This window comes from Nerophis ophidion, linkage group LG08 (genome assembly GCF_033978795.1).
Source record: "Nerophis ophidion isolate RoL-2023_Sa linkage group LG08, RoL_Noph_v1.0, whole genome shotgun sequence".
NCBI classification, from domain to species: domain Eukaryota; kingdom Metazoa; phylum Chordata; class Actinopteri; order Syngnathiformes; family Syngnathidae; genus Nerophis; species Nerophis ophidion.
Genome location: NC_084618.1, coordinates 54614869 through 54641577, shown reverse-complemented (window position 1 = coordinate 54641577; position 26709 = coordinate 54614869). Strand labels below are relative to the sequence as shown.

The 26709-nt window shown below is 38.5% G+C and overlaps 2 protein-coding genes and 1 non-coding gene across 4 annotated transcripts; 1 reads left to right on the top strand and 2 right to left on the bottom strand.

Annotated features, from left to right (window-relative positions):
* Positions 1-391: 391 nt before the first annotated feature.
* On the bottom strand, positions 392-20280 carry plbd1b (phospholipase B domain containing 1b). The gene is given in 10 exon segments (XM_061909826.1): positions 392-867; positions 1012-1118; positions 3774-3959; positions 4043-4183; positions 4256-4456; positions 8466-8610; positions 9331-9474; positions 9555-9696; positions 13920-14003; positions 20051-20280. Coding segments are annotated over 10 exon segments (1557 nt in total). The 3' UTR covers positions 392-690.
* A 486-nt stretch (positions 20281-20766) lies between these two features.
* On the bottom strand, positions 20767-20839 carry trnar-ccu (transfer RNA arginine (anticodon CCU)). The gene has a single exon. It is a non-coding gene; the product is annotated as a tRNA-Arg (tRNA).
* A 369-nt stretch (positions 20840-21208) lies between these two features.
* cby1 (chibby 1, beta catenin antagonist) lies at positions 21209-25398 on the top strand. 2 transcript variants are annotated; one of them, XM_061908946.1, is made up of 5 exons: positions 21209-21456; positions 22268-22369; positions 24851-24956; positions 25054-25166; positions 25242-25398. In XM_061908946.1, exons 2-5 carry the CDS (start codon positions 22277-22279, stop codon positions 25308-25310), a joined length of 381 nt encoding a protein of 126 aa, XP_061764930.1. In that variant the 5' UTR covers positions 21209-21456; positions 22268-22276; the 3' UTR covers positions 25311-25398. The 2 variants fall into 2 exon arrangements, with proteins under 2 accessions (XP_061764930.1, XP_061764931.1); XM_061908947.1 differs by lacking the exon at positions 21209-21456 and adding an exon at positions 21624-22192.
* Positions 25399-26709: the final 1311 nt, after the last annotated feature.

The following is a 26709-nucleotide window of genomic DNA, read 5'->3' as shown; positions in this document are numbered from 1 at the left end:
TATTTGACGCGTGATGTAGCGAGGGATTGATGATTATTATTTATTTAACACATAAGCCTTAGGCTTAGGTCAGGCTGATTAGAAAAAAAATAAGTACTAATAAAAAATGCTGCATAAAGAGGAATCATAAATAACTGACAAAAAATACATTGACACACAATTTTGTTGTGCTAAAATGAATAAATAAGATTATTAATGAAAACGTTTTTTGACTAACCTGTTAATATTTTATTGTTTTAATCATTTTTGACACATTCAGTCCAGAAATACCATTAAACACATGTCAAATACCCTTTTTTTTGCTGTAGCTTTAATTTTATTAGTCTTTTACAACACACTAAAATGAGAAGGGTTGCATTCAGTCTGGTTGTACATGTATAGATTAGGGTATTCTATTCTACTCAGATGTACAGTATAATAATAAAGAAGATATCTTCATGCTTCATAGACTGTATATCGGACTGAACATTCAATGTTACACGTTAACAGGCTCTTCACCAGTTTACTGACAGTTAAACATTAACATTTGATGGTGATGCTGGAGGAAAAGGTCAACTGCATCCCTCCTCTAGGGAATAATGCTTTACATGACATCCAAGTAGCTGCCCAATCTGCAACCAATGTTTAAATGCTAGCACACAAACTAAACCGTTAACACAATATATGCCATGGATTAGGGAGCTGGTACATTTAGGGCTTGTGCAGAGCGGGTCTCACGGTGATAAAAGTAAAATTGTACTTGAAAGGAAGGCCGTCGTGAGCCGTGAGGTTGAAGGAGAGCCATGTGAATGGTCGTAACCCCCCCTGGATTGTGGGGCCGTTTATTGCCTCTGCTGCCAGCTGAAGAGCCATCTGGTAGTCAGTCACCTGTGTCATGTGACAGGAGTGAGGTGGTGCGTAAGCGGCATGCAACGAACAGGACAAAAAACGATCACCTGATTACTCCACAGTAAACATTTTGAGTTGAACGATAAGAATCGATGCAAAGAAGACGAGCCTTTGACTTCTGACCTTAGTGTCGTAGCAACCACCTGGCCGTGGTCTCCTTGGTCGCAGGTCGTTACGGCAACAGATGGTTTTACATGGATGGCCCTTGGCATAAGGATCTCTCCTATAGTCTGAAACAGATCCAGAATAAGACACATAACTGACATACAGTAAAACCTCTCCTGTATCAAAATTATTTTTATAATAATAGTAATAATAATAATAACAATAATAATAATAATAATAATAATAATAATAATAATAATGGATTAGATTTATATCGCGCTTTTCTATTACTAGAACATTCATATCACTTTTCAAGTTTCTTAATTGTCACACAAGTGTATAATAATGGGTTGTGTAAAAGTGTAAAAATATGTCGGAACACTCATTAAGTCCTGGTCCACTGTTTTTTATTATTATTATTATTATTATTATTACTAAACAAGCCTATTGAAGTCGATGTTGACATACATGGTGGACTGTTTTTCTTAAAATGAAAATTAAATTTTTTGTTACATTCATGTCGACATGTGTTGTAATATTGCCTTCTTTGTTATCAATAATAAGCGTGAAACAACTGTTACACAGCATTGAAACATGCACACAGTGATTCTCTGTCCAGTGCAAAATAGGTTTCAAAACAAAAGCATGACAGTATCAACCTGGATGTTACACCCTTGTGTGAATTTATTTTAAATTGTTAGTAAATGGAAGAAATATTTACACATGTGCGAAAGCTTTATTGCCATTGTTGTCAAAACATACTGTACACTGAAACTTTAAGGGCAAAGTATAGAAAATTGAAATGTCTGCAAAATAACAATGCAAAATTACAACAAAATCTGCCGTTTAACCTTGGAAGCCACAATACCTTACAACAAGACAAACTCCACACCAAGACGACTCGACAACTCTTCTTCAGTTTTAGACTGGCCTATAGCAGGCAAACACCACTGCCCCATAAAGCCCAACCGCTGAATTGCAGTTTAGAACCAACAATACTCCCGCAGCTACAATGTCATACTAAACAGAAGAATCAAAAAGTGTATACAGTGGTACCTTAGTTTAAGACTGCCCTAATTTAAGAGTATTTTGAGATTAGAGCTGTTGCTCAGCTAATTGTAATGCTTTATAATAATGGCTGCCATTTATCCATGAATATATAGAAGCACTGCTGATGGTGTGTTTGACGGAGAAGAAGCTGGGAGGACATATCGTAGAAGTCCTTTCTCCAAAGTAACTACTGTACATTATTAGTACACTACTTTATGAAAATATTGTAGATATTAGCTGCTTAGTGGGCTTGTGGTTAGAGTATCCGCCCTGAGATCTGTAGGTCGTGAGTTTAAACCCCGCCCAAGTCATACTAAAGACTATAAAAATGGGACCCATTACCTCTCTGCTTGGCACTCAGCATCAAGGGTTGGAATTGGGGTTAATTCACCAATATGTTTCCCGTGCGCAGCCACCGCTGCTGCTTACTACTCCCCTCACCTCCCAGGGGGTGGAACAAGGGTCAAATGCAGAGGTGTGTGTGTGTGATGATCAATGGTACTTTAACTTTGACTTTTAGTTGTACATTGTGTTGTATTGTTTTTACACAATATTATGTATCTAAATGTTTTTTGGGGTTTTTTTTTAAAGCCATGTTACATGTTAAAATTATGCTGTTTTTCCGAGGAACATGTCATGATCCTCTTGAAGAGTTCTCGGGCCGCACCGTAGCGATAGTTATGTTATCAAGATGCAAGACGACGGCGGACGATAGCAGAAGCAGCGTGCAGGTAAGAAGCTATTTTATTCCAAACACTGGCAAAACACAAAACAGCATGGTGGGGAAAAAACATGTGAAGCCCAAATGCAAAAAAGTAGCTCTTGGTATACAATAAAAACAGGCATGAAAACGTAGAAGGCGCCAACAGCGAACGTTGGCCCAGCACTTACTGCAATGCAAGACAGGTATGAATAAGGGGAATGATTAGCCTTACAACAGGTGGAGAAACTAATCATTACTAGAGATGTTTGTAAACCCAACGCTCCTAGCAACGAAATGCAAACAAAGAAGGAAATAAGTGCTAGGAACAGAACTAAATACAAAACCGAGGAGCTCTATATAGCAAAAACCAACAGGAGACATGACCTGCTGATAGATCATGGCGTCTTATGTTTTTTTCCTTTGCTCGGTGTTATTTCTCTTCCAACATTGTTTTCTCGTTTACACTTACTGCGTGTTTTCATTTCCTGACATTTCTTCTCTGGTCAGAGTGGTGCGTCCATCACCTGCCCTTGGTTGTCAATCAGGTTGCTTTATATGGTTTCATTTCCTAACCCTTTTTTTTTTCTGGCTGGGCCGCTGCTTCCCTTACCTCATTGGCAATATGGACACACCTGTCCCTGGTTACCAATCATGATACCTTAAAAGCCATGTTCCTCATGGCTCATCTTTAGTTGTTTAGTGACTATGCCATGGAGGAGTTTCCTTTCGGTTCACTCTCTAGCTGCACTAGGTTTTGTGCTAATAAACCTCCTTTTTACTTGCACACAAGCGGCTTTCTCCGCATCTTGGGGTCACGTTGCAAGCCTCCCTGTCAGCTGGTCACAGGGCAGGCACAAATTAAATTGATTTCAATTAATTTCAATGGGAGACGTTGATTTGAGATACAAGTGTTCTGAGTTAAGAGCTTCGTCACAGAACCAATTAAGCATGCAAGTTGAGGTACAACTGTGTCGGAGTCATGCTTCTTTACCAGCACTTCAGTTTAGCTCCATCCAGTTGCACTTACTGTTGTATCTCATGATGTACTTGAGGGACCTGAGATCAAACACCTTGGCCTGGTCCCTGCGCAGGATTTTAGCTCTGGCGCAAAGGTCATAAGAGAAATCTTCACCATGTTTTGTCCACATCACGCCGTATCCACTCAGGTTATAGATTTCAACATGAAATGGAATGTTGTAGGACGGCCAGTACCCTTTAAAGCAAAGCACCATGGGGAAAAGGTTATCTATAGTAGATAGACGACCACTCTGGTTAACTATTAAAAACCCTTGTTACCTCCTCGCAAAGTTTGGGTCTGGTCAGAGTGCATCACCTTCCCTGGAATCTGCTCCACAACAGTCAGAGCTCCAGTTCTGATGCTGTGACCGAGTGAGATCTTACTCAGGTCCACCACCATGTACTGGCTGTTATATGTACCTGCAACACAGGAATATAAACATTGTCTTGTTTCCTGCAAGTTTGAGTCCCACAACCTGCAGCTACTGTGACCTGAGTTGTATTTTGAGAAGATCTGCGCCCACTCTTCACCGCTGCGCGCCAAGCTGTTGGCCAGGCGGACTCTCTGCCAGGCCAGCAGGCTGTGAGGGCTGAGCTGAGAGAACAAGGAGGCGTTGAAAACACAGATGGAAGTCTGAGTAACCAGTAGGCGGCTACCAAGGAGGTAGAAGTCGTCCAGAGACGTAAGGAAGCCTGCAGGACGATGAGGAACATTTGGTGTTAGCAAATGTGCTGAGAGGGATACTTTTTGTTGAAATATAATTTTAAAATAGGTGAAGAATATGTTGGAAATCGGGCTGTCAAAATTAACTCATAGGATTATTCACAAAAAAATATTGCATTAATCATGCAATTTATTTTGACCGTACATGCTCTTTTACTTTAACTGCCATAAGGTCAGTGATAAGAAAATGCATACATCAGTGCAAAAATTAGTGAGGAGACTCAAACTAGTGTTCTTTCCTTGAACATTTCACTTCAAAATAAACCCTAACTGGACTTCAGATAAAACGGTTTCCAATTTTTTAACCATATGAATTATGTGCATTCAAGTAAAACATTTAAAAAAAAATTCCCATACAACATATGATAATAAAATTGCATTTGTGTACAAATATTGGGGTTTGTGACACTAATAATGACAGTGCTTTTACTTTCAAAACTAATTATTCAAATTAATAAGGCTTCTGTAACTTATAGCACCAGTAGAATGGAAAAACAAGTTGACTTTATATGCTTAGTTGTGTTTCATTGTATCCATTAAACCATATCCAATCGTATTTACAATTCGCAAGGTATTTAAAAAAACACTTTAAACATCGCTATATGCCACAAATTTAGTTAGCCATTTTGAATATTCCGATCCAAATACCTTTGGCTATTTACGTAGATTGACATCACGATGGGAACATTTTTGCGCTCTGACCATGTTATCTGATCAGTCTTACTGGAAATGTCGATATGCAAAAATTAGACAGAGACGTTCTGTTTATCATTCACAATCTCACATATGTTTGTTTTTCTATGCATTCAAAGTCTTAAATAAATAAACAAATAAAACGTCAGCTAACAATGTAATCAATGGAAGCTCTCTATTTCGCCCACAAAACCCTCTAAAAAACCATGCAAACCCTGCCAACAATACTCTTTATATATATCATGACCTGAATATTAACCAAATATTACAGATGTTGTTATTATAAGCGCTAATGCAGACAAAATATTTTTAGCGGCGCATTGAAACAGACAGCTAATTAGCCCTTTGCTGCCTTTGCTGCCTTTGCTGCCTTTGATGCCTTTGCAGCCTTTGCTGCCTTTGCTGCCTTTGCTGTGAGCCGGCAGCGATGTCCTGTTGCTCCCGCATCATCACGTTTCGGCTGTGAGCCGGCAGCGATGTCCTGTTGCTCCCGCATCATCACGTCTCGGCTAATTATTATAGATTATAAATCATGCCTCTTATCTGGATGTTAGGAAGATTGAGCCATGAATCTAGAAGTTGTTTATCTGTAAAATTCAATTTATATACAGAGATGGAGACAAACACACACAACCGAAGACAGTGTCTGCAGGGAGACCTTTCCTTGTTAACCCTTTATGCACATCACGATTAATTTTTCATCTAAACAGAAAGATATGAACATCCTATCAGTCGTCATCCAAGTAATCGCAGACATTTTACAGTTAGCTATCGTTTTATTATGTTTGTAGTTTGTATATCCTGTTTAGCACTTAGCAACACTGCTACGTGATGCTAGGTGTTTTACTAAAGCTGGATACATTTAGCAGAGCTTCTAAAACTTATATTTAGGATCAACAATGTAAGGTTCCGGATCTTAAGTGGGCCCAAAATAATTGTTGTTGGCTCTCCATCAATCCATACATCTTCTTCCGCTTGTCCAAGGTCGGGTCGCGAGGGCAGCAGCCTAAGCAGGGAAGCCCAGACTTCCCTCTCCCCAGCCATTTCCTCCAGCTCCTCCCAGGCTCACAAAGTTTAAATGATTTGCATTGTTGTTCGTGATGAAGGGATCTGCGGTTCCTACCTCTACGTCACGCAATCACGTGACTGGCTTCTCATTATCTCTCAAAATACCTCAGGAATATTTGTGAGATTTGTATTATTTTTACAATATCTATTAACACACTTTGGAAGTCTTCAGGTGTCATACATTCAGCTGTATATAATAATCTGTATGGAGTTTGCATGTTCTCCCCGTAACTGCGTGGGTTCCCTCAGGGTACTCCGGCTTCCTCCCACCTCCAAAAACATGCACCTGGGGATAGGTTGATTGGCAACACTAAATTGGCCCTAGTGTGTGAATGTGAGTGTGAATGTTGTCTGTCTATCTGTGTTGGTCCTGCAATGAGGTGGCGACTTGTCAAGAGTGTAAACGCCTTCCGCCCGATTGTAGCTGAGATAGACTCCAACACCCCCAGCGACACCGAAAGGAATAAGTGGTAGAAAATGGATGGATGGATGGATGATAATAGCTTCAATAAAGAGTCAACTTGTTTTTCCCCTCTACTGGTACTTTGGCTGTTATTTTTTTCTGTATATGACAGAAGGGTGTTTTCATTCCTGTCATTCCCTTGCTATGAGGAATCCTGCGGTTCAACTTAAGTTTAAGTAACCAAATGTGGTTTTGTGCTTTATATAATAGGATAGCCTTAATGCCTGCCAAGCATTTTCACTATTCTACATTGTCAGAGAGTAACAACTATCTTCATTGTAACACAGTGAAGTCACAGCCTGTACGCTCTAAAAATAGCACATTGAATATCAGTTGTGTTCTAAAGGAAACACAAGCCTATAAGAGGATTTTTTGGCAAATCTTTGCAGTTAGATTATTCAGTGATATTCTACTTTTACATTCAAAACACATTATTTAAATGAATAAAACTGCTGCAACTTAACATTTATTTTTACTCTACATTTCAGTATGGTGTTTTCATTCTTATCATTCCGTGTCTTTTTTAATTTGCTATAAAAAAATCCCATGTTGAATATATTTCATTGTGTGTATACAGGGGAACTGCACTGTTTTTGGAATATTGCCTGTCGATCAAATTCATTATGAAAGACATGACGACGGATAGATTTTTGTTTAATGCATTCTTAATATTAAATAACCTTAAATAAAAGTTGGCTTACAGGGAAGCCAATGGGAGCTCCACTATTTTTCCCATAAAATCCAATAAACAATCATCCAAAAACTGTCAACAATAAATACTCCATGACTTGAACACTGATCAAGTGATTGTTTATTATGAGCTCTTTTGCAGACAAACTATTTATTGCGGTGCTGTAATCACTACCGCGTGTCCCTATGTCTACATCATTGCGTGGTCTGCTGCTTCCTCGCTTTTTTTCTCCCTGTAAGTTTATTCTAGATCATAAATCATGCATCTCACCTGCACAAAGGAAGTCTGAGTAGGTATTACGACAAGTTGGTACACTTTGACAACCATTTAGGACCCAAAAATGGCCGGAATGACACGAAAAGACGCTTGGTCCCTCCCATGGCCCCACCCTGTTTCTTTGTGAGGATTAGGAGTCAATCTTCATCGAAATGGGAATATATATATATATATATATATATATATATATATATATATATCCATATATATATCCATCCATCCATTTTCTACCGCTTATATATATATAATATATATATATATATATATATATGTATATATATATATATATATATATATATATATATATATATATATATATATATATATATATATATACATATATATATATATATATATACATATATATATATACATATATATACATATATATATATATACATATATATAAATATATATATATATATATATATCTGAACCTCATAAGGGAACTGTACTTTTTGGGGAATTCTGGCTATCAGTCACGATCATTATAAAATATGTTTTTCAAGGGCTTTGGAGGTGGGATTGCGCAGCTCTCATAAGGTTTTTTAAGAGGACTTTTGATCGCATTTATTTATTATTTTGAAATAAAAATACATGAGTAACATCCATCGTCATTTCTTTCATAATGATTGTGAACAATAGACTGTTCCCCTTTAAATACGTAAGTTTAAGTAAGATACATTTTTGTGAGATATATACATACATTCCATAACCCATAGGTATGGGTTGTTTTACTTTATTGCACTATGGCACTATGTATGATTAGGAAAATGTGTGTACGTACCAGGGTAGCTGCTGAACGACATCTTTCCCGTGGCTACGTGCATGTTGGACACCCTGAGGTTCCAATGTTTGTAGATGTGCATGGTGGATGCATAATTGTACCAGCTGGAGTGACCCAGCAGCAGGTTCTCAAAACCAGGCGTCACCTTGGACACAACAAAGAGAGGATGGCTTGGATGTGTTTAGTTTTCCCTATTGGAGATCTCGTTCTAGTTTTGTGGGTCAGTTCAAGAGCATTGGCAGTAAAATTCACGATTACTACTACCTTGCAAACCTGATGATAACAGAATTTGCAGGTTGTGATGTTCAAAAACATGTACTGTCAGTCCCTCATCCTTAACAGCTTTTATGTCACTTCAAGTCCCACGTCTGTTTTATTATGCATATCCCAAGATGAAAGTTGAATTTAAATAAAAATAATACATCACCCTGCCTTTTTTATGTTTTCTCATAGCCGCAGGGGATGAGGTCCACCCCTCTTGCCGAGAGCTTGACTCAATGTCCAAATAAGTACATCCATCTCACTGTGACACCACGGCGTAGCCAGACAGCCAAACCCCGCACACATAGGCATCCATGTATTACATAGATGCCTATGTTCATACATTTTAAATGTATGAACCTTATTATTTGACACTATGGTATTGTTTCACACAAGTATGCAACAGTTTAACAACGTTCATAACTCATAAAAGACAATATTCATCATAGGTCCCCTTAACATAACTATTAACTCAGAAACAATCCACAAGCACGTAAATATATTTTGCGCTGTCAAGAGTGCAGAAGGACCAAAACAAAATTAATTTATATTTGGGATTCCTCAGCGCTCACTGGCAGCTTGAGCCAAAAGAGCCAGAGCTAACCTTTATGAGAGCCGTGCAGTGGCCCATCTCTTGAATACTGAAAGACTTGGGCCCGGCAGAGTTGAGGCGAGGTGTTAGAGCAGGGACGAGGTCCAGGAGGTCGCCAACACTATTCAGAAACTGTACCATAAACACTGACAGAGGCTGGTGGGAGTGAGAGGAGCGAGAGATGAGTAAGATGACACAGTCGTTGTTAGTGTATTTGCAACAGGCGTTACACACACCTCTGTGTGTTTGCTTTTGGCCCACGATGCAGCTCCAGCTATGAGACCGTCCAGTTGGGCCAAGATCAGTCCCAAGTAGTTCCACAAGGGTTCACTGTTCTTCCTCAGTTTTACCTGCTCTCTGGCCTATTGATCCTGTTCGCTGTGGAACATATAGGGTGTGCTTATTACTAGGCCAGGGGTCACCAACACAGTGCCCGCGGGCACCAGGTAGCCCGTAAGGACCAGATGAGTCGCCCGCTGGCCCGTTGTAAAAATAGCTCAAATAGCAACACTTAACAGTGAGCTGCCTCTATTTTTTAAAATGTTATTTATTTACTAGCAAGCTGGTCTCGCTTTGCTCGACATTTTTAATTCTAAGAGAGACAAAACTCAAATAGAATTTGAAAATCCAAGAAAATATTTTAAAGACTTGGTCTTCACTTGTTTGAATAAATTCATTTTTTTTGTTTTACTTTGCTTCTTATAACTTTCAGAAATACAATTTTAGAGAAAAAATACAACCTTAAAATGATTTTAGGATTTTTAAACACATATACCTTTTTAACTTTTGAATTCCTTCCTCTTCTTTCCTGACAATTTAAAATTTAAAGCCCACCAGGCTGCACCAAACTTTTGGGGCCTTGTTGACACAGAAAAGTACAGTGGTGTATGTGCAGCAGCCATGAAGGTGAATCAGCCTTTTCTGACATGAACTTCATCAAGAACAAACACAGAACACGCCTCACTGATGCACATCTGCAAGACTCACTCAGAGTTGCAGTGTCAAGTTACACACCAGAGTACAACACACTAATTAACAGCATGCAATGCCAGGCTTCCCACTAACTGACAAAGAAACAGATAACACATTTGGTGTCCAGTTCAAAGTGTGACATGATTTATCTAAAAATGTGAGAGTTGACTTTTGTATTTTACATGAGTTATTATTTGTACAAACATGGTGCAAAGTAATTCATGATTTTTTAAAAAATGTTAGTGGCTAGCTAGTTAAAATGGGATATTGTCTTAGAAGTGATCATTTAAAAATGTTCAATTTGAAAAATGTGCACTTAGAGAGAATATAAAAATAAAGTGTTGCATATTGACATTTATATGTTTCTATGTATATTTATTGTGAGAAATCATTAAGACGATCAGTGTTTCCACAAAGATAAATATCACTAATTATTAATAATAACATAGAGTTAAAGGTCAATTGAGCAAATTGGCTATTTCTGGCAATTTATTTAAGAGTGCATCAAACTGGTAGCCCATCGCATTAATCAGTACCCAAGAAGTAGCTCTTGGTTTCAAAAAGGTTGGTGACCCCTGTACTAAGCCCTTTGAATTGAATAGAATAGAAAAGGCTTTTATTATCATTGCACATCAAGAACAACGACATTGTGGAATACAGATGGCGGAAGCTGCACTGCAAGGCGCTAACCATGTCACCTGAGGAGCATTTAGGGGTTTGGTGTCTTGCTTAAGGACACCTCGACATGAGCTCGCCAGGCCGGGACCGAACCAGTAACCCAACAGTTACAAGATGGCCGCTCAACCCACTGAGCCTTGCTTGGACCAGACTTCACCATGGTGTGATTCTTCACCCTTCTCCAAGCCGCCGCTGACCTGACACTGAGCGTTCCTGAGCACTCTGGCTTCAACTTGATTGCATGTCCCCTCACTTCTCGACTGCTGTATTACCGCAATTACCCTGATATTGATGATTTTTTTTATTTGTATATCGAGTTAGTCTACTATTATCGTTTTTTACAAGTTGGTGGCAGTCTTTTACATATAATTACTTGCGAGTAGGGGAAATTACAAGGCACACAAATGCAATCGGGCAATCAGCCTTGGCTTTTGGATTATTCTAAGTTAATTTATTCATTTTATACCGCTTGTCCCTATCGGGGTCGCGGGTGGGGCATGAGTCTATCCCAACTGCACTCGGGCGAAAGGCAGATTACACCCTTGACAAGTCACCACCTCATCGCAACACGGATTGTCTTTATATTTAATTTGTATGATAAAATGTGTTTGTTATTTTTACAAACCTGTGATGTGTGATTGCATTATTTCAGCATGTATGTACTCAACATGCCCTGGCCCATCTATTTCAACCGTGCCAAAAAAAGAGGAAGTGTGCCGAACTTGTGTACAGATCACACAAGCCAGACATGCAAGACTTTAGGTGTGTAACACGGTACAACTGGCCTGGTGTGACTACACTCAAAAAGGTGCTTTTAGATACATTACACATTATGTTAAGTGACAAAAAGCGCTGTGGGTCAGTGGTTTTCAAACTGTTTTCACGAAGCACCGCCTCAGAAAACACTTGGCCACCATAATGACCAAAATTAAAATACAGTAGGATAGTCGGCCTCGGTATTCATGAAAAACAAGGTTTTATTTCACAAGTATACTTTATATTTTTGGCCACTATAACATTACACACAGTTTGAACAGCAACACTGGGTTTAAACAGTTTGAACAGTAACACTGGGTTTAAAAGTACAAAAAAAAAAAATACTTTTATCGGGTTATTCTTTGGCATACCACTAAATGGAGCCTGCGTAGACTCCTAGTGGCAGAGTCGTGAATAAAAAGAGTATGGGCATCTAAACAACAGGCGCCATGACTGCTATTATGGACGAGTGCGGGTGTGCCTGAATGCATGCGATTGCTGTCATTTCGACGTTAGTTTTTCTGACAAAATAAACCAAAATAATATGTCCATACAGAGTTCTCAACGTACTCCAGCTCATAATCTTACAAAAACCCTGCATAATAGGTATAATTTTGCGGCCGTATTAATGTGCATGACTCTGACTAGTGGCAGAGTTGTGTATAGAGAAAGTATGGCCAACCCGGTTTAAGGCAATCTCCTAAAAGGCACTCACGTGACTGCAGGCCGCCATGACTGCTACCAGCTTTGAGCTGATACTATGTGTTTGCGGCTCTTCCTCGTTAGTTTTTTGACATGTATAAATGCCCTGCAGCGTGGGGTTGCTCCACTCGCCAGAAATGTAGACAGCTTTTACAAAACTTTCCCTGCATACCGGAAAGAAGATAAGTATTGGAAGTGAAGGTTTGCCGTCAACACACACTACAGTGCCTTGTGCAAGGTAAACACACAAAACAATGTCCGTGTTTTGTTCAGGAGAGAACACGCAGAAGTTTATGCAAATAATAACAAAGGAAATTAACCAATAAAGGAATGTTTTGAAAAAAAAACAGACTATCTTAGAATCCCAGTAAAAATAGGACAATGCTATTCGGTAACTGTAGAAGAGAAACTCAAACACAAATACAAATAGACAGAGTTGACATAGTAAGAATTAAATCATTTAATTTTTTTGGTGTAAGAGTAGATGAGAGTAAATCAATCGATATTGTCTAAGTCTAAAAGCACAGGCATAGCACAAACAATTATTACAAAAAAGACACTGAAGGCAGCCACTACAGTTTACATACTTAACACAAAAGTCATAATTTCCCCATGATTTTTGGTCCAAAGTTTAACATTTTGGCAAAATGAGGCTAATAGGTTGCTTTTTCGGTTGTTCTGTGTAATTTTTTAAAATTCTTTTGCGTCGCCGGGTGCGTGTTTAAAGCCGGCTGGTCACTAAACACTGCATGAATGCAGCAGAAGAGTGTGTGAAATACAATACGTCCGCCAAATTGTACTTTCACCTTTTATTGTAACCTAATGGCTATTTTAGAACTACATAAGGACGTAATATTTGGGTTTATTTTGTCAGAAAAACTAACGTCAAAACGACAGCAATTGCATGCATCCAGGCACAGCCGCACACGTCCTTGGTAGCAGTCATGGTGCCTGTTGTTTAGCTGACCATACTTTCTTTATACTGACCAGTGGTAAATGTACCACAGTTTGAGAATCCCTGCTCTAAAATAGAATATAGAAACATAGATTGTTTTTGCTTCTCTGAAAATACTATAGGTTTTGTTCAATATTGTGTGTTATTGCTATATACGAATATTTTGTTTGTCGCTGTTGATTGAATCCGGACATGCCTGCGAAGAAGGAACCATTAATTATAAATCCAAAATTTTCATAGCTAGAGCACAAGAAAACCTGTCTTACAACAAGTTTTTCGACATTACAGTAAAGGAGCCCTCTAGAAATTAAACAACACCCTTTTGTCACATTTACACTCTTTTAATCCAATTTAGGCTGAGCCAATCAGTGGCCACAATAATGAGCAGTGAGTGGTTTGGGCTCCTCTCGTGGTCAATATGACTGAAGTATTGATATTTTTTTAGTTTATTAAGCCATGTTTGTGCTTGAATATGCTTAGAATACAGCACAATGTTGCGAGTGACAACTGTATAAATGTGAACTAATTATGATTGTACCTTAAGAAGCTTTCCAAGGGATTCAGAACCTTCTTGTCCTTTATTAGCTGAGGGTACACGTTGGAATAATGGTGAAACATCTGTCTGCAAGGAAAGGAGAGCAATTATTTGTATTAAATGTGTTTTCAAAAACAATCAAATTAAGATTAAGAACTTATTTTCCAAAAGGAGTCCTGGCCAAGAGGTAGCAGCAAGTAGAGGACAAAGTTACATCATGCACATAACAAAGACAACAGATTACTTCACATTACCACTAAAATGATTCAAATCAAGTGTCAGAAGGGGAGGTAACTGCTTTCAAATTAAAAGTGTATCATGTCAATTTCCGGTCCTCTTGTAAAATATTACCTTTATTTTTTGATATCTAAGTTTGAAATCAGCAAAATGTTTATGTTATTAGATGTTTATGTTATTAGTCTCAACTCACCCTATAGATCAGTAATGTCCAAACATTTTCGCTTAAAGGGGAACTGCACTTAAAAAAAAAAAATGTTCACAATCATTATAAGAGACATGCCAATGGATGTTATTAGGGACCGGATGTCCCTTTGGGACAGAGGACCCTATTGAATTTCTAGCGTTTTATTCTTTATTATTATTCCGCAGCTTTAAGCTGTAATTTCACCCCCTTAACATGCTTCAAAACTCACCAAATTTGACACACACATCAGGACTGGCGAACATTGCGATTTAATAAAAAAAAACCTAACCCCAAAACTAAAAATTGCGGCCTAGAGCCCCCTAGGAACAAAACACAGACAAAACTGCCTGTGACTTCCAGTAGGAATGTCGTAACGACATCAAACAAAAACTTCTATGTAGGTCTCACTTAGACCTAGATTTCATACACTGACATCCTTCAGCAAAAATCAACAGGAAGTTTTCAATTCCCACTTCAAAACAAAAGTATTGTAAAAACACTCACCTTTGCCTCTTTGAGCTGTAATTTGACCCCCTTAATATGCCTCAATCAATTCAAAACTCACCAAACTGGACATACACATCAGGACTTGCGAAAATTGCGATCTAATCAAAAATCTAACCCCAAAACTTAAACTTGCGCTCATGAGAAAACACTGACAAAACTGCCTGTAACTTCCAGTAGGAATGTTGTAGAGACATGAAACAAAAACCTCTATGTAGGTCTCACTTAGACATACATTTCATATATTGACACCCTCCAGCAAAAATCAACAGGAAGTTTGCAATTCCCCCTTCAAAACAAAAGTTTTGTAAAAACCGGTCACCTTTTTTCAAACATTATCTCCTCTGAGCGCGTTTGTAGTTTCGGCTTCAAACTACCACAGGAGAGAGATGGGATCCTTGTGATTAAAAGTTGACGAAAGAGTTTTAATTACTGCTAGGGCTTTTATCTTATCAGACTTCAAAGAACCGCTGCGCACGCACCAATATTTGTGAGGGAGGGGCTGTGATCGTCTATACCAAGATGGCTGCCAGGGGCCGTAGCTAAGCCGGTGTGTTTTAAAGTTGTCGTTTGCCTGCATATCGTTAAAACAACCGTCCAACATTTTACAACTAATTGTAAACTTATCGGAGCCGACCATCAGGGCCGAGTTGCGACGAGAGAGTGTGTCGATGTTAAGATATTACACCAAGTTTGTAAGTCTATCTGTTTGCTAATTGTAGCTACTAGTTCTAACTTATATCTGTCAGTAGACACGTTATGGAAGATAAAAATTACAACATTTATAATAAAAAGTGGTGTATAGTTCTAACTTATATCCGTCAGTAAACACGTTACAGAAGGTAAAAACTACAACATTTATAATACAAAGTAGTTCTAACTTATATCTGTCAGTAGACACGTTATGGAAGATAAAAACTACAACATTTATAATACAAAGTAGTGTATAGTTCTAACTTATATCTGTCAGTAGACACGTTATGGAAGATAAAAACTACAACATTTTTAATACTAAGTAGTTCCAACTTATATCTGTCAGTAGAAACGTTATGGAAGGTAAAAACTACAACATAATACAAAGTAGTGTGTATTTCTAACTTATATCTGTCAGTAGACACGTTATGGAGGGTAAAAACTACAACATTTATGATACAAAGTAGTGTATAGTTCTAACTTATATCTGCCAGTAGACACGTTATGGAAGGTAAAAACTATGACATTTATAATAAAGAGTAGTGTTTAGTTTGAACTTATATCTGTCAGTAGACACGTTATGGAAGGTAAAAACTACAATATAATACAAAGTAGTGTGTTGTTCTAACTTATATCTGGGAAGCCCAGACTTCCCTCTCCTCAGCCACTTCCATATGTACTCGGTCCCGTCCATCGCTGCTTGCAGCTTTACTTTATTTATGTATTTTGTGTAGCTGAGATAGGCACCAGCGCCCCCCGCGACCCCAAAGGGATAAGGGGACGGCGTGGCGCAGTGGAAATGTGGCCGTGCGCAACCCGAGGGTCCCTGGTTCAATCCCCACCTAGTACCAACCTCGTCACGTCCGTTGTGTCCTTGAGCAAGACACTTCACCCTTGCTCCTGATGGGTGCTGCTTAGCGCCTTGCATGGCAGCTCCCTCCATCAGTGTGTGAATGTGTGTGTGAATGGGTGAATGTGGAAGTAGTGTCAAAGCGCTTTGAGTACCTTGATGGTAGAAAAGCGCTATTCAAGTACAACCCATTTATAAGCAGTAGAAAATGGATGGATGTTGCATTAGAAATATTAAATTAATGCAATCAAAAAACTGTTTACAATGTAAGCCGCTCTATTCATGAAGCCCCTAAAAAAATATACAAACACCTCCATTGAGGTTTTATATACATGATATAAGTATATATAACCCATGAGAAATATAATCTTAGAGAAAAATGTAACTTAAAACATTTGTACGCACGTACAACACTTAAGACCTTCAGTATATCTGTATGTGGAATTAAACTATGGAATCAAACAATCAAAGCAATCAAACAATTTACTAATATGATCCACTTCAAGAAACTCTTTAAACTTGAAGTGTTTACAAAAAAAGAAGAACCATGATAAACATTCTGAATTTATTCACCCATTCATTCTTTCATTTTCAAAATAATCTTACTTATCTCATCGTATGGAATAAAACTTACTTCAAAAATGATTTATTTATTTTTGTTTTCATTACTTATGGAGTATATTGTGAAGACGTTGAGAACAGGAAGTGAACAAAAGTTTTAGCAACTGTTATCTAAAAGAAAAGGGGTAGGATTGAATAAGCTCTGCCTCTTCCTACTCCTTTTCGAACATGTTGAAAAGAGAAACTGGAAATTGTGATGCATCATGTTGTATGCTTGCATGTTCCAAATAAACTCAAACTCAACTCAACCCATATATAATGTAGTAACGGTCACATTTATAATAACATTGAATATCTACGTATTTTTGTCATTTCAAGCAAACACGGCACATAATCTCAAAAACGCATCCTGTTTGCTTTTTTATCTTCATCATTATTGCTACTCACAGCAGACTTCATGAGAGCCAACAAACATAATAAAACATCACTTACTGTGCAATGTCTGCAGTCATTAGGATGCCGACTAGGCATGTTCATATATTCCCATTTAGATGAAGAATGACCATAGTCCTCACAAAGAAACAGGGTTTAGGGATGGAATCAAGAGTCTTTTAGTTTCGTTCTCACCATTTCCGTGTCCTAAATTTCTTGTCAAAGTTTACCAACTTGTCAAAATACTTACTCAGACTTCTTCTGTTCAGGTGAGATGCAAGATTTATGAACTACAATAAATTTCCAGGCAGCAAGGAAGCGAGGAAACACCGCACCTGTTGTTAATGTTGAGATTGTACACAGGCTTGTGATCACAGCGCTGCTATAAATAGTTTGTCTGTGTTAGCGCTTATAATAACAATATCACTAATACTTGGTTAATATTCCAGCCACAAAATGTAAATGGAGTATTGTTGGCGCTTTTTGAATGGCTGTTTATTGGATGTTTGGGGAAAAATACAGGACCTCCCATTGGTCTGAATTTAATTTACGTTGATCTACAAGTTAAAATGCCATCTATCCATCCATCTTCTTCCGCTTATCCGAGGTCGGGTCGCAGCCTAAGCAGGGAAGCCCAGACCTTCCTCTCCCCAGCCACTTCGTCAAGCTCTTCCCGGGGAATCCCGAGGCGTTCCCAGGCCAGCCGAGAGACATAGTCTTCCCAACGGTAGGACGTGCCCTAAACACCTCCCTAGGAAGGCGATCGGGTGGCATCCTGACCAGATGCCCGAACCACCTCATATGGCTCCTCTCGATGTGGTGGAGCAGCGGCTTTACTTTGAGCTCCTCCCGGATGGCAGAGCTTCTCACCTGATCTCTAAGGGAGAGCCCCGCCACCCGGCGGAGGGAACACATTTCGGCCGCTTGTAACTGTGATTTTGTCCTTTCGGTCATAATCCAAAGATCAGGACCATAGGTCTCCCGTCCAAAGGCAAAACCCAGTAACTCAATTTTCATCAAAACTGAACTGATAATAATTTTGGAGTTCCTAGGTGATATGCTTTACATTAGTGTATGTGATATTGTAATTCGTTCCGTAAGTAAGCTGTTACGCGCATGGCAGGACCTAGCAACTACCACATAACCGCGTAGATACAAGAGAAAAACCTAGTATCTCAAGGGACCAATCGAAGCTTCTTTGTCAGTCGCCTTATTGTCTTTAATGAGACATTTGCACGAATGGGGGCCGACGGTCAACCTGATTATGTGATATTATGGCACGAGGGGATATTTGGAAGATTGGCCCAGGACGTTGCAAGCACCTTCATTAAATGTATTGTTCTTGATTCTTCCCCTTGCATACTCTTTTGGGCAGATAACTGTGGAGGTCAAAATAAAAACTGGACGCTGTACACGGCTCTTGCCCAATGTGCAAACGCAGAATGGGGCCCACCCGAGATTGTGATAAAATATCTGGAGAAAGGGCACACGTTCATGGGAGCAGATTCAATCCATGGCTCAATCGGCAAGAAAATGAAAGCTCAAGAAAACATCTATACGTTTGATGACTTTGTAGATCTTTGTAAGACAGGATCAAGAATGATTGGTTTTCCTTTGTTTTCTCAAAATCAGCTAGAAGTGAGTTACTAGGTTTTGTCTTTGGACGGGAGAGGTGAGGATGGGAACGTAGATCGACCGGTAAATTGAGAGCTTTGCCTTTCGGCTCAGCTCGTTCTTCACCACAATGGATCAATACAGCGTCCGCATTACTGAAGACGCCGCACCGATCCGCCTGTCGATCTCACTATCCACTTTTCCCGCACTCGTGAACAAGACTACTAGGTACTTGAACTCCTCCACTTTGGGCAGGGTCTCCTCCACAACCCGGAGATGGCACTCCACCATTTTCCGGGCGAGAACCATGGACTCGGACTTGGAGGTGCTGATTATCATCCCAGTCGCTTCACACTTGGCTGCGAACAGATCCAGTGAGAGCTGGAGATCCTGGCCAGATGAAACCATCAGGACCACATCTGCAAAAAGCAGAGACCTAATCCTGCAGCAACCAAACCGGATCCCCTCAACGCCCTGACTGCGCCTAGAAACTCTGTCCATAAAAGTTATGAACAGAGTCGGTGACAAAGGGCAGCAGCCTTGGCGGAGTCCAACCCTCACTGGAAACGTGTCCGACTTACTGCTGGCAATACGGACCAAGCTCTGACACTGATCGTACAGGGAACGGATCATTAAAATTTAGAAATTACAGTGCATAAAAAAAAAATCCATATGTTGTCATGTCTTTCCTAATGATTGTGAACAACAGACACATTTTTTTTTTAAGTGCAGCTACCCTATAGGGAAGACTTGAAGGATGCCAGTTTGATAGAGTTTGTCCATAAGGATGCTAAAATATACTATGCTGACAGAACAAAACATGATTATATTATTAGTGTAATATTTAGTTTTTTGTTTTTTTTATCACAAATGTTTTAGTATACTGCTCTGCAGGCTAATAGAAAATGAGAACCGCACTTTGAACACTCCTCCCTTACGCGGTTAATTGTTAGTATCCCAACATTTAAAGAATAAATGAGTACATTATAGTTTTATTGCTTCATTCTTAACATTCACTAAGTGTAGGGATACGTAAAACGCCTACCGTATACTCACTTGGCACTAAAGTAGCCTTCCAGGTACCCAGCCAGGAAGAAGGTTGTCTCGTCTTCCTGTTGGACATTTCCAAAACCGGCACAAATTTCCAAGATGCCCCATCCGGTTAAGTGCAGAGTATCATTGAAGTAGCCATAGGCACCCCCCTCTGTGTCCATCGCATCCTCCTTTAGGCTCACCCTTTTCTGGGCAGCATCCCAGTACACAGTGGCCTCATGAAGGCCTATCATTATAAGAGGATAGTCAGGGTCACACAGTTGAGGTTAGATGACACACATTATGTAACTTATGTCATAGCGGGAACACAGCAATGCAATTGTTAAGGCACATTTTTAAATTTTTCTTTGTTTGACAATATGCCTCCAATTGATGCCCCAAAGGGAATAAATCACGTATATATGCAGCCTGTGATATGTGAGCTAATGTTAACAAAATGTATGCACGCACTCAGTCTAAAACCATGATAAAATCAAGTTCTCTTTTCTAATAAAAAATAATTCATAGTCTGAACCACTAAAGACCATACTCACGCCAAGTGTGTCCTGATGCAGCCAAAGTGTTGAACAATATCCACAGTTTAGCGAGATGCCCCCTCATTTATGCAGGTATATTCCTGTTTTCTACGAAAAATGTTCCTCTTTTATCACCACTGTCTACAGTGCAGGTAACGAACGATAGATGTATGACTGTCCCTGGAGGGAGAAAAATGTCAATGACACCCCAGATGGGACTCGAACCCACAATCCCTGGCTTAGGAGGCCAGTGCCTTATCCATTAGGCCACTGGGGCATGGGTAACACATGGTTCTGCTTTTAATATTTAGCAAATCTGTGCCTTATCATGGCGTCCATCCTGGTCAAAATGTCCATTTGTGTAACTTTTACTATATTATCCATATAGACGATCATAGTAGGAATATTGACCCAATTCGGAGGTGGTAATTGCCGTATTCGGATCACTATGGTGATGCGTTTTGGGGCGTTCCATTTGATCGTTTTTAAAGAATGTGTTTACTAATTCATTAGATACATTTATGTAAAATAATATCGAAATATAAAAGAGGGGAAAACATGGTGTGGTTTACATTCAACCGTTACATCTATATTATACATACAATTGTGAAACAGAATTACAAATTTTTTAATGGAACATTCGCACTTGCGCAGTAGCACGCTAGCATTGTTTACAAAGAGGTCGACCACAGCATTAGGGATATAACTAAATAGTTTTTATGGGGTTAAATAGTATACATACATAAACACAGTGTCACAGCAAGAGCTAATAATGCACCCGTAGGGCTATTAACAGTATCAAAATGAAAGTCAGGTATGATACATATTCGTAGCTACTAGTTGTCAGATAAGTAGCTGTTAGCTAGCGTTGGCCCGTCGCATTGTGTCCTGCTGGTAACTACAACGATGGCATGGCGTTAAGTGTCTGTACAAAAAGTAATATTGACTTGTGTGTTCAACCTCATCTAGGACCTAGAAATGGCACAGTGGCTTATCCATTAGGCCACTGGGGCATGGGTAACACATGGTTCTGCTTTTAATATTTAGCAAATCTGTGCCTTATCATGGCGTCCATCCTGGTCAAAATGTCCATTTGTGTAACTTTTACTATATTATCCATATAGACGATCATAGTAGGAATATTGACCCAATTCGGAGGTGGTAATTGCCGTATTCGGATCACTATGGTGATGCGTTTTGGGGCGTTCCATTTGATCGTTTTTAAAGAATGTGTTTACTAATTCATTAGATACATTTATGTAAAATAATATCGAAATATAAAAGAGGGGAAAACATGGTGTGGTTTACATTCAACCGTTACATCTATATTATACATACAATTGTGAAACAGAATTACAAATTTTTTAATGGAACATTCGCACTTGCGCAGTAGCACGCTAGCATTGTTTACAAAGAGGTCGACCACAGCATTAGGGATATAACTAAATAGTCTTTATGGGGTTAAATAGTATACATACATAAACACAGTGTCACAGCAAGAGCTAATAATGCACCCGTAGGGCTATTAACAGTATCAAAATAAAAGTCAGGTATGATACATATTCGTAGCTACTAGTTGTCAGATAAGTAGCTGTTAGCTAGCGTTGGCCCGTCGCATTGAGTCCTGCTGGTAACTACAACGATGGCATGGCGTTAAGTGTCTGTACAAAAAGTAATATTGACTTGTGTGTTCAACCTCATCTAGGACCTAGAAATGGCACTGCAGGGCTTCCGGTATTTTGGGAACGTATTCAGTCCGAAGAAGATCCCTCCAAGGAAATCAGCATCGTTATCAAGCCTTCATACAGTAAGTTCCTGCACAATAAAGTATGTAAATGTCACTATAAAGGGCGAGCTGATCAATCTGAACATCGATACGATCGATACTTCGCGTTATATCAATATCTGGTCAATATTCACGGGAGATATTTTTCAGTTGTCTTTCATTTCGTTTCATCGACGTCTATGATTTTTGTTGTTCGTGTAGTTAGATTGGTCCCCAAACTACGGCCCGCCAGCGTCCAAAATCCAAAAGTCCCAACTAATATATATATATATATATATATATATATATATATATATATATATATATTTTCTCCCGCTTGTTACACTCGTTGTCTCCTAGTCGCTCAGGCAAATCATATTGTCTAAAAATGCATTTTCCCATCGATAACATGACATAATCACACTCTGAATATACTAGTGGGGCAAAAATGTATAGTCAGCCACCGATTGTGCAAGTTCTCCCACTTAAAATGATGACAGAGGTCTGTAATTTTCATCATAGGTACACATAATCACACTCTGAATATACTAGTGGGGCAAAAATGTATAGTCAGCCACCGATTGTGCAAGTTCTCCCACTTAAAATGATGACAGAGGTCTGTAATTTTCATCATAGGTACACTTTAACTGTGAGAGACATAATGTGAAAAAAAATTCAGGAATTCACATTGTAGGAATTTTAAAGAATTTATTTGTAAATTATGGTGGAAAATAAGTATTTGGTCAACCATTCAAAGCTGTCACTGATGGAAGGAGGTTTTGGCTCAAAATCTCACGATACATGGCCCCATTCATTCTTTCCTTAACACGGATCAATCGTCCTGTCCCCTTAGCAGAAAAACAGCCCCAACGCATGCTTCACAGTAGGTATAGTGTTCTTGGGATGCAACTCAGTATTCTTCTTCCTCCAAACACGACGAGTTGAGTTTATACCAAAATGGATACACAGATGATACAGCAGAGGATTGGTAGAAGGTTTTGTAATCAGATGAAACCAAAATAGAACTTTTTGTTATCATTAGTGGTTTAACATAGTATATATTTTAAAGAATTGTACATGTTTTTTTTTTACAATTACTAATCATATTGAATAAAAATAGCTTGTTGGCCTGACGAAAAATTCTGGCATTCAGACTTTCACTCATGGCTGTCTCTTACACACGTACACACACTAACGCAGTTCCAGATAAGAAAGTTTTGCAAATGACAATAATGCTGTCCTGTTGTGATGATAGGCTATACAGTCAGTGATAACTAACGTTAGTATAGAGCAGTAATTCTCAAACTGTTGTACGCGCCAAAAACTTTGATTCATTATTTAGGTACAGTCTATCGTTTTCCGATATTCAAACATAGTGTTACTGTTCAATCTGTGTGTATTGTTACAGTGGCCAAAAATATTAAATATACTTTTAAAAATAAAACCTCTGCTTTGGTTTTCATAAATGCTAAGGCCTACTACACTACTGTATTTTATTATTGGTCGTTATGTTGGTACTTGGAGAGCCAAGTTTTTTCTGAGGTTTGCGACATAATTAAATAAATAAATAATTACATATTTCAATAATTACTTAAATCTGTCATTAGTAAATTGTAATTGAAATTAGAGACATATGTTTCATTAAATGTGTCCTTGATTTATTTAATGTAAATTTAAATTTAATTAAGTAATCATTCAACTATTTGTTTCATGATTTATTTAATCCATTTCATTATTTGATTATTTATTTTATGATTTCATCATTATTTCATGATTCAATTATTTAGTTATTTAACGATCTAATTAATTATTTCCCAATTTAATAATTTCATGATTTCATGCTTTATGCAATAATTTCATGAACCTGTGTGTCAGCGCTTCATGCATGTATTTTATCTGTCAAACTCAAAGTCAGTGGGTTATTTATTCATTTAATTCTGTCCCAATCGACCCTCCATACGTTAGGAGCTAAATGTTGCCAAATCCCTATTATTAGCTGATTTTTATACATTTTAAAATGAATGTCTTATTACCCTTCTGTAACTGCTCTGTGACATGCGCTGTTGACCTCTTGGACAGGGCACCCTTGTGAAAGAGATCTCAATCTCAATGGCTTCTTATTTGGTTAAATAACAGTTAAAACAAGTACAAATTGTGTGCTCGTGTTACATGGAACGTAGTTTCCGTGCTCAAAGCTGCTGGAGAGCGGGATATAATGCTTACAACACTTAGAAAGCCCCTTTGTGTGTCCATCAAGAATGAATTACAACAAACTTGTTCAGGAAATTGTTTCAAAATAAAAGCAGTATGTATGTACCATAACAGAAATAAAATGATAATATACATTACGACCAAATAACATTCTTATTAAGAGCACACAACTCAACAAGGGCATGTGCTGGTGGAAAACTTTTATTCTGAAAGCCTGACTTTATTGAGAACAACATTTGGAGTATCGCCCACCCTTTACATCACAAAAACATACAGATTTGATTATTTTCCCTGTACATGTCCTTTTTTTAGTTGGATCGTTCCACACGGGAATTGGAGCTTGGCCTTGAATATGGACCGCCTGTGATGAACATTGGAGGACAGACTTTAAAATTTGAAGATGGCCAGTGGATAACAGGTAATGTAAGTTAGCAATGTGGCTAACAAGCCAGTACTGAGAATGTTACAGTGTCAGATGCATACATATTACTTCTCTTTGAATTATTCTTGACCAGACTCCGGTGGAAATGTATCCGTAAAGGAAGTTGAGCGACTCAAGAAAAAAAACATACAGCTGGAGGAAGAAAACAATATTCTGAAATTAAAGATTGAAATTCTTCTTGACATGGTGAGAACAGATAGAACACTCATGAGGTTTAATGCATCCCTATTATAAACAGTACATTTCATCTTTTCCATGTAGCTGACAGAGTCCACAGTGGAGTACCACCTAAAAGAGAAAGAAGTAGAGGGGATCACATCCATGCATTGAAGAAATGACAAAGATATGATGCCTTCCTCATAGGAATTATAAAGTGGAATTTTGTTTTGTTTAAAAAAAATAAAAAATACCTTTTGAATTTGTGTATATAATAATGTCCAAAGGTTTATTAATCAGAAAGACTAAATCTATAGATTTTTTTAATAGCCTTATATTTTATTGCGTAAGGTATTTTAAATATTCAGCATTTTTTACATAGTACCTGTGTGGCAAAAAACTCTTCACATTAAAATAATTTTTCTGTCACAATTTAAGCAGCCGGGGGATTTTATTCACATATTTATTTCCAGGAAGACCAACACCTTATTTATTACACAAATTCAGGTAAGTATTATTAATACAGTGCATCTAGAAAGCATTCACAGCCCGAATGCAGCTGAGATAGGCTCCAGTACCTCCCGTGACCCCGAAAGGGACAAGTGGTAGGAAATGGATTGATGGATGGAATTGATTGTTGCCCTCAAAATTCTACAAACAATACCCCAAAATGACGATGTGAATCTTTTTTTGTTTTGTTATTGTATTTAACATAAAAAACTAAAAAACACATGTTTACAGTATTCACAGCCTTTACTGAATATTTTGTTGATGCACCTTTGGAAGCAATTACAGCCTCAAGTGTGTTTGAATATGATGCAACAATTTTGGCACACCTATCTATGGGCAGTTTCGCACATTTCACTTTGCCCATTCCTCTTTGCAGCACCTCTCAAGCTCTACAGGTTGGATGAGAAGCGTTAAGTTTTCATGTATTCATCTTTCCGTCTATCCTGACTAGTCTCCTAGTTCCTGCTGCTGAAAAACATCCCCACAGTTTGATGCTGCCACCACCATGCTTCAATGTAGGGTTGGTATTGGCTTCCCTCTGGCCCCCACGACCCAAAAGGGAATAAGCGGTAGATAATGGATGAAAGGATGGGCTTCCCCCTGGCCACCATACCATACCATACCATACAGACCTGATTGGTGGATTGGTGCGGAGATGAATCCCAACATTTAACAAACACATTGGATGAATGCAGCAATGTACAAAGACATCCTGAATAAAAAAAACTATGCTTCCCATCTAACTTGATGGTGCTTGAGATGTGCTGCAAAGAGGAATGGGCTAAACCAGGGGTCACCAACGCGGTGCCCGCGGGCAACAGGTAGCCAGCCCGTAAGGACCAGATGAGTAGCCCGCTGGCCTGTTCAAAAAATAGGTCAAATAACAGCACTTACCAGTGAGCTGCCTCTAGTTTTTAAATTGTATTTATTTACTAGCAAGCTGGTCTTGCTTTGCTCGACATTTTTAATTCTAAAATAGACAAAACTCAAATGGAATTTGAATATCCAAGAAAATATTTTTAAAACGTGGTCTTCACTTGTTTAAATAAATTCTTTTTTTTTT